This window comes from Bos javanicus, chromosome X (genome assembly GCF_032452875.1).
Source record: "Bos javanicus breed banteng chromosome X, ARS-OSU_banteng_1.0, whole genome shotgun sequence".
Lineage (NCBI taxonomy): Eukaryota > Metazoa > Chordata > Mammalia > Artiodactyla > Bovidae > Bos > Bos javanicus.
In genome coordinates, this window is record NC_083897.1 from 98,196,133 (window position 1) to 98,211,128 (window position 14,996).

Genomic DNA, 14,996 nt, shown 5'->3' on the forward strand with positions numbered 1-14,996 from the left:
AGGTACATCCAACTAAATGCAGAGTTGCAAAGAATAACAAGGAGAGACAAGAAGGTGTTCTTCAATGAACAATACATAAAAATAGAGGAAAACTACAGAAGGGGAAAGACTAGAGATCTCTTCAGGAGAATTGGAAATGTCAATGGAATATTTTGCCCCAAAGATGGCCACAATAAAGGACAGAAAGTGTAGAGACCTATAGTAGAAGCAGAAGAGATCAAGAACGCTTTCCCCCCCTCTATTTGAAGTAATGGGGCCAGATGCCATGATCTTAGTTTTTTTAAACATTTAGTTTTAAAGTGACTCTTTCACTCTCCTCCTTTACCCTCATCATGAGGCTCCTTATAGTTTCTCTTTTCTTTCTGCCATTAGAGTGATGTCATCCACATATCTGAGGTTGTTGATGTTTCCCCCATCCAGCTTGTAACTCATCTAGCCTGGCATTTCTCATGATGTGCTCAGCATATAGGATAAACTAACAGGGTGACATCTTTTTTTTTGGGTGTTAGTTCTAAAAGGTCTTATAGGTCTTCATAGAACCATTCAACCTCAGCTTCTTCAGCATTACTGGTTGGGGCATAGACTTGGATTACTGTGATATTGAATGGTTTGCCTTGGAAACGAACAGAGATCATTCTGTCATTTTTGAGATTACATCCAAATACTGCATTTCAGATTCTTTTGTTGACCATGATGGCTACTCCATTTCTTCTAAGGGATTCTTGCCCGCAGTAGTAGATATAATGGTCATCTGAGTTAAATTCACCCATTCCAGTCCATTTTAGTTAGCTGATTCCTAGAATGTCAACATTCACTCTTGCCATCTCCTGTTTGACCACTTCCAATTTGCCTTAATTCATGGACCTGACATTCCAGGTTCCTATGCAATATTGCTTTTTACAGCATCGGACCTTACTTCTATCACCAGTCACATCCACAACTAGGTATTTTTTTGCTTTGGCTCCATCCCTTCATTCTTTCTGGAGTTATTTCTCCACTGATCTCCAGTAGCATATTTGACCCCTACTGACCTGGGGAGTTCCTCTTTCAGTATCCTATCATTTTGCCTTTTCATACTGTTCATGGGGTTCTCAAGGCAAGAATACTGAAGTGGTTTGCCATTCCCTTCTCCAGTGGACCGCATTGTATCAGACCTCTCCACCATGACCTGCCCATCTTGGGTGGCCCCACGGGCATGGCTTAATTTCATTGAGTTAGACAAGGCTGTGGTCCTAGTGTGATTAGATTGACTAGTTTTCTGTGATTATGATTTCAGTGTGTCTGCTCTCTGATGCCCTCTTGCAACATCTACCATCTTACTTGGGTTTCTCTTACCTTGGACATGGGGTATCTCTTCATGGCTGCTCCAGCAAAGTGCAGTCGCTGCTCCTGACGTTGGACGAGGGGTATCTCCTCAACCCCGCCCCTCCTGACCTTGAACATGGAATATCTCCTCTAGGCCCTCCAGCTCCCACGCAGCCACTGCTCCTTGGATGTGGGGTTGTCCTCCCGGCTGCCGCCCCTGGCCTCGGGCATGGGGCAGCTCCTCCTGGCTGTCACCCCTGGCCTCGGTTGGGAATAGCTCCTCTCGGCTGCTCCTGCGCTGTCACAGCCTGGCACTCTCGGCTGCCGCCCCTGACCTCGGACGCAGGGTAGCTCCTATCGGGCGTAGCCCCTGACCTCGGACGTGGGATAGCTCCTCCTGGCCGCCACCCCTGACCTTGGACGTGGGGTAGCTCCTCTCGGCTGCCGCCCTTCGGTCAAAGGGTCCTCCCCGCTTCTGTCCCTGACATCGGATGTGGGGTAGCTCCTCTCGGCCACACTCTGCATGCCGTCGCAGCCACCTGTGAATACGGAATGAAGCAGGGCAAAGACTAATAGAGTTTTGCCAAGAAAATGCACTTGACATAGCAAACACCCTCTTCCAACAAGACAAGAGAAGACTCTACACATGGACATCACCAGATGGTCAACACCAAAATCAGACTGATTATATTCTTTGCAGCCAAAGATGGAAAAGCTCTATACAGTCAACAAAAACAAGACCAGGAGCTGACTGTGGCTCAGATCATGAACTCCTTATTGCCAAATTCAGACTGAAATTGAAGAAAGTAGGGAAAACCACTAGACGATTCAGGTATGACCTAAATCAAATCCCTTATGATTATACAGTAGAAGTGAGAAATAGATTAAAGGGACTAGATCTGATAGATAGAGTGCCTGATGAACTATGGATGGAGTTTCGTGACATTGTACAGGAGACAGGGATCAAGACCATCCCCATGGAAAAGAAATGCAAAAAAGCAAAATGGCTGTCTGGGGAGGCCTTAAAAATAGTTGTGAAAAGAAAAATGAAAAGTAAAGGAGAAAAGGAAAGATATAAGCATCTGAATGCAGAGTTCCAAAGAATAGCAAGAAGAGATAAGAAAGCCTTCCTCAGCGATCACTGCAGACAAATAGAGGAAAACAACAGAATGGGAAAGACTAGAGATCTCTTCAAGAAAATTAGAGATACCAAGGGAACATTTCATGCAAAGATGGGCTCGATAAAGGACAGAAATGGTATGGACCTAACAGAAGCAGAAGATATTAAGAAGAGGTGGCAAGAATACACAGAAGAACTGTACAAAAAAGATCTTCACAACCCAGATAATCACGATGGTGTGATGACTGACCTAGAGCCAGACATCCTGGAATGTGAAGTCAAGTGGGGCTTAGAAAGCATCACTACGAACAAAGCTAGTGGAGGTGACGGAATTCCAGTTGAGCTGTTTCAAATCCTGAAAGATGATGATGTGAAAGTGCTGCACTCAATATGCCAGCAAATTTGGAAAAGTCAGCAGTGGCCACAGGACTGGAAAAGGTCAGTTTTCATTCCAATCCCAAAGAAAGGCAATGCCAAAGAATGCTCAAACTACCGCACAATTGCATTCATCTCACATGCTAGTAAAGTAATGCTCAAAATTCTCCAAGCCAGGCTTCAGCAATATGTGAACCGTGAACTTCCAGATTTTCAAGCTGGTTTTAGAAAAGGCAGAGGAACCAGAGATCAAATTGCAAACATCTGCTGGATCATTGCAAAAGCAAGAGAGTTCCAGAAAAACATCTATTTCTACTTTATTGACTATGCCAAAGCCTTTGACTGTGTGGATCACAATTAAACTGTGGAAAAATCTGAAAGAGATGAGAATACCAGACCACCTGACCCGCCTCTTGAGAAACCTGTATGCAGGTCAGGAAGCAACAGTTAGAACTGGACATGGAACAACAGACTGGTTCCAAATAGGAAAATGAGTACGTCAAGGCTGTATATTGTTACCCTGCTTATTTAACTTATATGCAGAGTACATCATGAGAAACACTGGGCTGGAAGAAGCACAAGCTGGAATAAAGATTGCCGGTAGAAATGTCAATAACCTCAGATATGCAGTTGACACCACCCTTATGGCAGAAAGTGAAGAGGAACTAAAAAGCCTCTTGATGAAAGTGAAAGTGGAGTGTAAAAAATTTGGCTTAAAGCTCAACATTCAGAAAACGAAGATCATGGCATCTGGTCCCATCACTTCATGGGAAATCGATGGGGAAACAGTGGAAACAGTGGGGCTCCAAAATCACTGCAGATGGTGACTGCAGCCATGAAATTAAAAGATGCTTACTCCTTGGAAGGAAAGTTGTGACCAACCTGGATAGCATATTCAAAAGCAGAGACATTACTTTGCCAACAAAGGTCCGTCTAGTCAAGGCTATGTTTTTTCCAGTGGTCATTTAGGGATGTGAGAGTTGGATTGTGAAGAAGGCTGAGTGCTGAAGAATTGATGCTTTTGAACTGTGGTGTTGGAGAAGACTCTTGGGAGTCCCTTGGACTGCAAGGAGATCCAACCAGTCCATTCTGAAGGAGATCAGCCCTGGTATTTCTTTGGAGGTAATGATGCTGAAGCTAAAACTCCAGTACTTTGGCCACCTCATGCGAAGAGTTGACTCATTGGAAAAGACTCTGATGCTGGGAGGGATTGGGGGCAGGAGGAGAAGGGGACGATAGAAGATTAGATGGCTAGATGGCATCACTGACTTGATTGACGTGAGTCTGAGTGAACTCCAGGAGTTGCTGATGGATAGGGAGGCCTGGAGTGCTGCGATTCATGTGGTCACAAAAATTTGGACACGACTGAGCGACAGAACTGAACTGAACAGGGTAACAGCAGACAGCCCTGTTGAACTCCCATTTTAGTCTTGAACTTTTCAATTTTTCCATACAGGGTTCTAACTATTACTTCTTGACCCGCATTCAGGTTTCTCGGGAGACTGGTAAAATGGTCTCGTATACTTTAAGAGCTTTCCACAGTTTGTTATGATCCAAACGTCAAAGGCTGTAGCATAGTCAATGAAACAGAAGTAGATGTCTCTCTGGAATTTTCTTGCCTTCTGTATGATCCAGTTAATGTTGACAGTTTGATCTCTGGTTCCTCTGCCTTTTTTAAACCCAACTTGGACAGCTGCAAATTCTTGGTTTACATAATGCTGAAGCCTAGCATGCAAGATTTTAACATGAGCTTATTGGAATGGGAGATGAGTGCAATTGTCTGATGGTTTGAACATTATTTAATATTACCTTTCTTGGGAATTAGGATGAGGATTGACCTTTTCCAGTCCTGTGGCCACTGCTAGGTCTTCCAGATCTACTGACATATTGAGTGCAACACCTTTTTGGCGTCATTCTTTAGGGTTTTGAATAGTTCTACTGGAATTCCATCACATCCACTAGATTTATTAACAGCAGTGCTTCCTGAGGCCCATTTGACTTCATGTGAACTCCAGAATGTCTGGCTCTGGGTGACTAACCACAAAATCATAGAAATCCAGTTCATTAAGATCTTTTTTGTACAGTTCTTCTGCGTATTCTTTCCATCTCTTCTTGATCACTTCAGCATCTACTAGTTCTCTACCATTTCTCTCCTTTATTTTGCCCATCTTTGGGCGAAATATTCCTTTGATATTTCCTGAAGGGATCTCTAGTCTTTCCTCTTCTGTTATTTTCCTCTATTTTTATGCATTGTTCATTGAAAAAGGTCTTTTTGTCTCTCCTTGCTATTCTTTGGAACTCTGTGTTTAGTTGGATGTGCCTTTCTCTTTCTCCCTTGCTTTTCACTTCTCTTCTTTCTTCAGCTATTTGTAGAGCCTTCTCAGATAACCACTTTGCTTTCTTGGTTTTCTTTTTCTTTGGGATAGTTTTATTCCCTGCCTCCTGTACAGTATTATAGACCTCTGTCCATAGTTCTTTAGGTACACTGTTTACTAGATCTAATCCCTTGAATCTATTCATCACCTCCACTCCATAAGCATAGCGGGTGTGATTTAAGTCATACCTGGCTGGCCTGTTGCTTTCCCCCTCTTCCTTTAATTTAAGCCTGAATTTTGCTATGAGAAGCTGATGATCTAAGCCACAGTCAGCTCCAGTACTTGTTTTTGCTCACTGTGTACAGCTTTTCCATCTTCAGCTACAAAGAATATAATCAGCTTGATTTCAGTATTGACCATTTGGTTATGTCCATGTGTAAAGTCATATCTTGTGTTGTTGAAAGAGGGTGTTTGCTATGACCAGTGCATTCTCTTTTCATAATTCAGTTAATCTTGCCATGCTTCATTTTGTTATCCAAGGTCAAACTTGCCTGTTACTCCAGGCATCTCTTGATTTCCTACTTTTGGATTCCAATCCCCAGTAATGAATAGAACATCTTTTTTTTGGTGTTAGTTCTAGGAGGTCTTCTAGGTCTTGATAGAACTATTCAACTTAAGCTTCTTCAGCATCGGTGGTGGGGGCATAGACTTGAATTACTGTGATGTTGAATGACTTGTCTTGGAAACAAACTGAGATCATTCTGTCATTTTTGAGGTTGCCCCCAAGTACTGTATTTCAGACTCTTTTGTTGACTTTGAGGGCTACTCCATTTCTTCTATGGGATTCTTGCTCACAGTAATAGATACAGTGTTCATCTGAGTTAAATTTGCCCATTCCTATCCATTTTAGTTCACTGATTCCTAAGATGTTGATGTCCATTACTTCATGGCAGGTAGAAGGGGAAAAGGTGGAAGCAGTGACAAGTTTCCTTTTCTTGGGGTCTAAAATCCCTGTGAATGGTCACTGCAGCCATGAAATCAGAAGACGATTGCTTCTTGGCAGAAAGGTGATGACAAACCTAGACAGTGTGTTAAAAAGCAGAGACATCACTCTGTCAATAAATGTCCGTATAGTCAAGGCTATGATCTTCCTAGTGGTCAGGTACAGGTGTGAGAGCTAGACCCTAAAGAAGGCAGAGTGCCAAAGAATTTATGCCTCCGAACTGTGGTGTTGTAGAAGACTCCTGAGAGTCTCTTGGCCAGCAAGGTGATCAAACCAGTCAATCTTGACGGAAATCAACCCTGAATACACATTGGAAGGACTGATACTGAAGCTTAAGCTCCAGTGTTTTGATCACCTGATGCAAGCAGCCAACTCATTGGAAAAGCTTTTGATGCTGGGAAGGATTGAAGGCAGAAGGATAAGAGGGTGTCAGAGGATGAGATGGCTGGATGGCATCGCCGATGCAATGGGCATGAACTTAGGCAAACTGTGGGAGATAGTGAGGAATAGGGAGGCCTGACATAGCAAAGAGTGGGACACAACTGGGCAACTGAACAACAACAACCATCCTTCACTTTTTCAGAAGCTTGCTGTCTTACTTCAACTAAAACTGCATTTGACATTCAGGGATTAGAAAGAGTTTCATCAAATCTGTGTCTTTCACCATTATTAATCTTAAATGGTAAAGAGAAGTACCAAGCTTTTTTAAAAAAACTAAAGAATTGGTGCCCTTTGTCCAAATGAAAGATCAAAAAGTCCATCTTTTTTTTAAGTGTATTTTTTTTTTCATAAAAAAATTTTTCAATGCCATTCTCCCAAATCTTCCCACCCTCTCCCGCTCCCACAGAGTCCATAAGACTGTTCTATACATCAGTGTCTCTTTTGCTGTCTCGTATACAGGGTTATCGTTACCATCTTTCTAAATTCCATATATATGCGTTAGTATACTGTATTGGTGTTTTTCCTTCTGGCTTGCTTCACTCTGTATAATAGGCTCCAGTTTCATCAGAGACACGTGTACCCCAATGTTCATCGCAGCACTGTTTATAATAGCCAGGACATGGAAGCAACCTAGATGTCCATCAGCAGATGAATGGATAAGAAAGCTGTGGTACATATACACAATGGAGTATTACTCAGCCATTAAAAAGAATACATTTGAATCAGTTTTAAGTGTATTTTATTTATTTATCTTGCTGTACCAAATCTTAGTTGTGGCATGTGGGACCTTCGACCTTTGTTGATACATGCGGAATCTTTAGTGTGTGTGTGTGTGCGTTTGTGTGTATGCTCAGTCATGTCCGACTCTTTCTGACCCCCTGGACTGTAGCCTGTCAGGATCCTCAGTCCATAGGACTTTCCAGGCAAGAATACTGAAGTGGGTTGCCATTTCCTTCTCCAGGAATCGTTAGTTGTGGCATGCAAATTATTAGTTGTGGCATGTGGAATCTAGTTCCTTGACCTGGGATTGAATCTGGGCCCCTTGCTTTGGGAGCATGGAGTCTTAGCCACTGGAACACCAAGGGAGTTCCTCAAAAGTCCTTTTTAGTAGGTCAATTTTTCCTCTCTCAAAGAATGTACAAATATCTAGCAATATTCCTCTTCTAGATGGCTAGATCAATACTTATTAGAAACTGTATTGTGGTGAAAAAGTTCCATCCTTACGAGTTGATCAAATCTGGGTTCAGACCTTGCCTTCAGCTTTTATCCATATGATTCTTGTTGAAATTGGTTCACCACTCTGAACTCATCTTCTTATGGGGATAATAAAAGTACCCATCTTTAGTGGCTCTTGTTGAGGATTAAATGAGATAATATATGCGAAGGATCTAGCACAGTATCTAGTATACACATACTGGGGGCTCAGCAAATATTATATATTCTTTCCTACTTGAACATTAGGCTGCTTATATGTAGCAGTTTCTCAGATATGCCAGACCTATTCCCAGAGACTGTGTAGTGGTATGATATAGCTAGCTATCTGTAGTAGCTGGCCTTTCTGCTGCTGCCCAAACTTGGGTAGGGACTGCTATAATTATTGTTTAATTTGTGGATGCATCCATCAATCATAATAAACTTTCTTGTTACTAGGTGGTTGTTGCTTACACCTCCTGAGGTGTCCCTTTGATGTTTGTCATTAATTTAATGAAAGCTCAGTGACATTGTATGATAAGAAATCAGAATTATCATCATTTTCCCCTTTAACAAATATCTTGCATTCTAAGTAGAATATGTTAACTTGTAGATTTTTTTTCCTGCATGTGTTAATGTGAATAGTTTGTGTTTTTGAGGTTTCAATGGCATTCTTAAATTTTTATTACTACAGAAACTACACGCTATCCATATACATGCTCCTCCTACCTTCTGAAATGCACAGTAATGGGAGATTAGAAAATAGGCCCAGACAACATTAGTAAAATGGTCATCATTATAGAAGGTATTTTGGCTCCTTTCTAGTTTTTTGATTAATGTCTCCTCTCTGCAAGTCTCGGAGAAGGCAATGGCAACCCACTCCAGTACTCTTGCCTGGAAAATCCCACGGACGGAGGAGCCTGGTAGGCTGCAGTCCATGGGGTTGCTAAAAGTCAGACATGACTGAGTGACTTCACTTTCACTTTTCACTTTCATGCATTGGAGAAGGAAATAGCAACCCACTCCAGTGTTCTTGCCTGGAGAATCCCAGGGATCGGGGGGCCTGGTGGGCTGCCCTCTATGGGGTTGCACAGAGTCGGACACGACTGAAGTGACTTAGCAGCTCTGCAAGTCTCATTTACTCTCTACCCCACCCAACATTCTTCATATGACCTACAAGTGTTCTGATTATAACAGCTGAATATAGTGTTAAAATGGCCCTTGGTAGCTGCATTTCAATTTTATCAATGAGTGAAAGTCATGTATCTCATGAAGTCATGTTTTAGACATTTTTCTACAGTAGTTCTTTATAATTAACTGGCCCTGAAGTTCTTAGACTTCTTTCTAGAGCTTCTCAGTTATAAATACTTTTGAACTTCTCAATTATAAAGACTTTTTTCTCAATATAAAGCCCTTTCAGGTGAGAAAATGTTTGTTTGTAATAGGAAACTCAAAATTATTATTTTAGTTCTTCAGATCGGACATCCTCATAGCTGCCATATCCTTCAATCAATCTCTTAAGCTGGGTTTTAATAATAAAATAAAAATACTAAATCTCCTTATCTTTCCCTTTACTATTCTGTTACTTAAAATACCTTGTCTAAATGCCAATGAAATTCTCTTCATTCCAGAATGTGCTATATCTGATCTGACTTCTTTTTAAATGGGTAAGATTTAAAACTGTTTACAATGAAGCATTGAGATTGACAAACCATGTTCTTTCATCATCTGCTCTATCTGCTCTTATGTTCTCAATATTACAGTTAAATGCCTTGGCCAACCGAGCAGCTGGGAAGGGGTATGAAAATGAAGACAACTATGCCAACATTCGCTTCAGGTTCATGAGCATTGAGAACATCCATGTGATGCGGAGCAGCCTGCAGAAACTCTTGGAAGGTACAGGGATTTCTCCTGGGCTAGGCCAGAGTCTAAAGAGATCACATAATTATGTAAGGAAAAAGTATGTCTGATTTTGGGGTAAAATATAAAAGCAACCAGCAGAGCAGAATCAATAGATGATAACATTTTTGACTATAATGTGAATCCAGTTTGTGTAGATAGTACTGAATTATAGCAGTGTTGGTCTGACAAAGGAACTACAGTGTTTAGTTTCATAACTCTGTGGAGTCCATCTGGGAAATAATGTATCTGTATACAATTATAGAGATTGCTATGTAGAGGTGGGTAGATCAACACAAATATAAGTGAATTTGGGATTTATTTCATCTTCCTCATTTAATCTGCTGTAAAGAGTCAGTCCAGTTTCATCACTGTGCTGATAAAGGGGGTGAATTTAGACTTCAAAGGAATAAAGCTGCTATCAAGCAATTTGGGTCATCTGTCATAGCTGCAAAATAATTGGTATCAGAATGGGGGCAAGGTGAGATCAGGGCCTCACAGGACTCTTGAGTCTAGAACATTTCTCCCAAAGCCACTATCCAGGATTCCATGATGTGATATGTCATCTCAGGCACACATTAGGGAAAACCTGCCTTCCTTAAGTGAACTCCCTGTTCTTCCTCTTCTCAATTTTTTACTTATACTGTCTGCCAGGACCTCTTCTTCACATGACTCTTATCAGATCTTGTCTCCTCAGTCTGCAGCCCTTTTAGGGTATTAGGATTCCTCTTCCTTAGGTCTCTTCCTCCTTTCTTTTTTGTCCCAGAATATTATACAGTAGGAGAAGAGAACCTTTTGCAGATTTTTTTGAGGCAAAAGATTTCCCAGTGCAAAATGCATGAAAATTAACATAATTTTTCAACTGTTGAGACACCACAGAACTGCAAGGGAGTAGGTGGTGATGTGGAAGTAGAGACAGATGTTAAGGGCTACAGAGTTAGGATGAGTAGGAGGAGTTAGAATGGGAATCAGATGTGTTTTCTAATAGCAGGAGATGTGAGTATTTTCCTATGGATACTATCTTCTGTCTCTCTTCTTTAGAGATTTCTGTGGTCTTGGGGGTGATTCTATGGACTTGAGAAAGCAAACCCAAACTAGGAGATATGGTAGACTCTAGCTCCAGTACTGTCCCTGATTCACTGTGTGATTTCCAACTAATTATTTAACCTTTCTGTGCCTCAGCTTCCTCATTTACGAAATGGGAATCCACTTTGTCTCCTTTCTTGTTGAATAAACTGAGGTAATTGTGAATTTCAATTTCTGCTTCCTTTTCTACCTTAGTTTGTGAATTGAAAACTCCAACAATGAGTGAATTTCTTAGCGGCCTGGAGAGCTCAGGGTGGTTGAGACACATTAAAGCTATTATGGATGCTGGAATTTTCATTGCAAAGGTAATAATCAGGACTTTTAAGAACTTGCACTGACTTAATTATGGGATCTCTTAAAGTAGCAGTGTATCATGGAAAGAATATAAGAAAAAGACACCTGATTTCTAGATTTAGGTCTACCACTAATTTAATGTGTGCCCTTGGCAAATCTCTTTCCTTCTCTAAGTTTCATCCTCTGTAAAGCAAGGTGGTTAGACTAGAATCTAATGACATAACTTTTTTTGGGGGGGGGTACTGAACTCTTTGACAATATCATTGACCCTCTCCCCTGGAAAAATGTACATATAGCTATGCATACAGAATATAGGCCTTAATTTCAGAGAGTATACAGTATATCCCTGGTTAAAAACTTAAATAATATCTCATGGTCCTTCCAACTCAAATACTCTGATGTATTTTTGTGTTGATTCTAAGGTACCAAGTGGAAGTAAGACTGGGTATAAAATAAATGCAGTTGGTTTCTATGGGTTTTCAGAGCTCTGAGTATAAAGCTGACCTTTCTGATGTTTTTGTATAGGTCTGCCTCTGAATACAGTCTAAGTAGACTTCATCACTCATTTATGCTGAGTCACTTACTTTCTGACTTTCAGAACCCTGGCTTCTGTATCATTTATTAGGTGATGTTAAAAAAAGAAGAAATTTGGAGTGTACGTTTTCTCATTTTGAAATTTTGTTTATATATTCCTACATGAGAACTTCCTCTCTTCACCCCACCCCAGTGATTTGTTAGAAGTGAAGAAAAGGAGAGAATCACTTTCACCACTCTTTTGCCATTTTCTCAGTTGAAGATGAGATTTATAGCCTCTGCCTTAAAAGGTTTTTAAAAGAATGTGTGTATTTAACTATCTTAAATATCTAGCCCTAATATTTTTCAATTTCCTTGTCTTATTGCTTACATTTTTCATTATAATATATTATTAGTGCTTACTGTGTGACCCCCGCCCAGGTCATTTCAAACCCATTATTCTAGCCGCTTACTGTGTGACCCCCACCCAGGTCATTTCAAACCCATTATTCTAGCCATTCTTTATACTGTTCCTTTTTTGCATGTACTATACTCATACATTTGTATTTCCTTTCTGAAACTGACTTCATGAGACCAAAGAGAGTGAGAATGGAGAAGAGGAATAGATTTGGTAGATAGTACAACCTCATAAACATTTGTGATTTAAAATGAATGGGTGAAAAAAAAATAGGCTTGCATTTGTACAATTATCCTGTGTTTCCCATCTCCATAACACCTATATATCCCCAGCTTGAAAAAGTCAGCCTTGAATTTTCTCTCTTCCCCTCTGTCTGGTAATTGCCTCATCCTGTCAGCTATCCTCAAGTGTTTCTCAAATCTATCCTTTCTTTCCAGCCTCTGCCTTAAGTACTATAATAACTTTCTGACTGGTTTACTTGTCCCTAATAGTTGCTCCCCAGTTTGGCCACCAAATTGATTCTAAAGTCATCTTTCTTGAGAAAATATGATAATGTCACTTTAAACTCAAAATCCTGCAATGACTCCCCATTGCCCATAAGACCCTGGCAATCATGAAATCTTGTTCTCAAAAACACTATAGTATCCCTCCCTCTCTCTTTGTCTCTCGTTATCTTTATTTATGTTTCTCGTTATAAAAGTTATACATGTACATTGTAGAAGTAAACAATTCTAAGTATATAACATAAAATGTATATATTCCCTGTAGTTTGCCCCCACAACATATACATCACTATTAATAGTTTAATGTATGCCTCTAGATCAGCACTATTTGAACTTCCTGTGTTGATGGCTTCCCTTTTGGCCCAGAAGATAAAGAATCTGCCTGCATTGCAGGAGACCTGTGTTCAATCCCTGGGTTGAGAAGATCCCCTGGAGCAGGAAATGGCAACCCACTCCAGTATTCTTGCCTGGAATATTCCATGGAAAGAGGAGCCTGGAGTCATAAAGAGTAGGACATGACTGAGTGAGAGGGTGCTTCCCAATTCATGTGATGTTGGAAATGTTCTGGATCTGTACTAATACAATAGCCACTAGCCACATGTGGGAGTTGTATACTTGAAATGTGGCTAGTAAGAGTAAGGAATTTAAAATTTTATTCAATTTTGATCAGTTTAAATTTAAATAGCCACTTGCGGCTAGTGACTACCATATGGCACAGTACAGGTCTAGATTTTCAGCATATATAATTATATATAGGGCTTCTCTGATATCTCACTTGGTAAAGAATTATAACACTATATATATTATTGTTACTACTTTGTAAACGTAAGATTATGTTGTGCATATTTTTCTGCAACTAACTTTTTATACTTAATATATGATAAATATTTTCTAGGTCAGTTCAATCAGTACTACCTCATTTTTTTTCAGTGACTATATAATATTCCATTAAGTGAATATTTTAATTTCATTTATTAGGTGATGTTAATAAAAGAATTTGGAGTGTACATTTTCTCATTTTGAAATTTTGTTTATATATTCCTACATGAGAACATGCTCTCTTCACCGCACCCCTATTATTTGGTAGAAGTGAAGAAAGGAGAGAATCACTTTTCACCTCTCTTCTGCCATTTTCTCAGTTGGAGATGAGATTTATAGCCTCTGGCTTAAAATATTGGTCCCTGTTAATAGACAATTCAGTTATTCACATTTTTTACAAATGCAGACGTTGTTGCATCAAATAGCCTTGAACATATTTCTTTATATGTGTTGGCATTCTTAAAAGTGGATTTTCAGTTGAAGAGTATGAATATTTCAGTCTTTACTAGATGTGGCCAAATTGTCCTTCAACTAGGTTACACCAGTTTCCATTCCCACCAACAATGCCTCTTTCTCTACATAGCCAGCAATGGTTATCATCAGTCTTTTTAATTTTCCTCATTTGATAAGTGATGCATTTTATGTCCTGTTTTGATTTGCACTTCTTTAATTATTAGTGAAATTGAACATCTTTTCCTATCTACCAGTGACTTTTCACTCCATGTCGAGCTCTAAGGAAAGAGTGTAGCTGCTACTATTAGGCCTCTGATACTACCTGAAGTATTTGGTTAACTGGGAAGTTTAAAAGGTTGAGAACTTTTTTCCAGATTTCTGTAACTCTTGTCTTGCAACCTAACTATTTTTCAAGGAATATCATTTTTTTTTTTGTACCGTCTATTACAGAGGTTACTCATTTTCCCACACCCCTGAACCTCACAGTCCATGGCAGGTTCAATACTCCCCTTGCTTTTTACAAAGCTCTTTCCTCCTTTTAGGTCTGTTTCAATTAGCTATGCTACTCTATACCTCTCCTGCTGCTGCTGCTGCTGCTGCTGTGTTGCTTCAGTCATGTCCGAGTCTGTGCGAGCCCATAGATGGCAGCTCACCAGGCTCCCCCGTCCCTGACACTTCTCCAGGCAAGAACACTGGAGTGGGTTGGCATTTCCTTCTCCAACGCATGAAAGTGAAAAGTGAAAGTGAAGTCGCTCAGTCGTGTCCGACTCTTCGCGACCCCATGGACTGCAGCCTACCAGGCTCCTCCATCCATGGGATTTTCCAGGCAAGAGTACTGGAGTGGGGTGCCATTGCCTTCTCCGATACCTCTCCTAGTGGCTCTCTTTTCTCCTTTAAGTACTTTGGAAACCATTTTAGGTAGGTGACTTCCTTTCCATCCTGATTCTTCCTCTCAATCCTGGGAGATTTGAATGTCCATGTACAAACCTATAAAACACTCAGCACTGATATAGTTCTTTGAACTTTTATACCCCAGTTCTCACACTTTTACTCCAGCTAACCTGGTTTTTCTGTCCCATGAAGACCTCTGCACTTTTAACTCCATTTTTTCCACCTTTTCCTACTTTCTTCCCTATGGAGCCAAGACCTAGTTGTGTAGCACTTCATCCATTCCACCTTGCCTCTTTATCCTTCCATTCTACCTACCCTGATAATCTCATTCATTCTCTGCTTTTATATCCTGACTACTAAACAATGCTAC

The 14,996-nt window shown here is 40.4% G+C and overlaps 1 protein-coding gene across 4 annotated transcripts in view; it reads left to right on the forward strand.

The window, feature by feature from the left end:
* The window catches only part of MTMR8 (myotubularin related protein 8), a 282,801-nt gene that overhangs the window by 86,877 nt on the left and 180,928 nt on the right, over window positions 1–14,996 (forward strand). For all 4 annotated transcript variants that reach the window (XM_061410317.1, XM_061410318.1, XM_061410319.1 and 1 more), the window contains exons 7-8: window positions 9,514–9,646; window positions 10,931–11,040. In XM_061410317.1, the coding sequence (XP_061266301.1) occupies window positions 9,514–9,646; window positions 10,931–11,040 (243 nt within the window). The remainder of the gene's footprint in view (window positions 1–9,513; window positions 9,647–10,930; window positions 11,041–14,996) is intronic.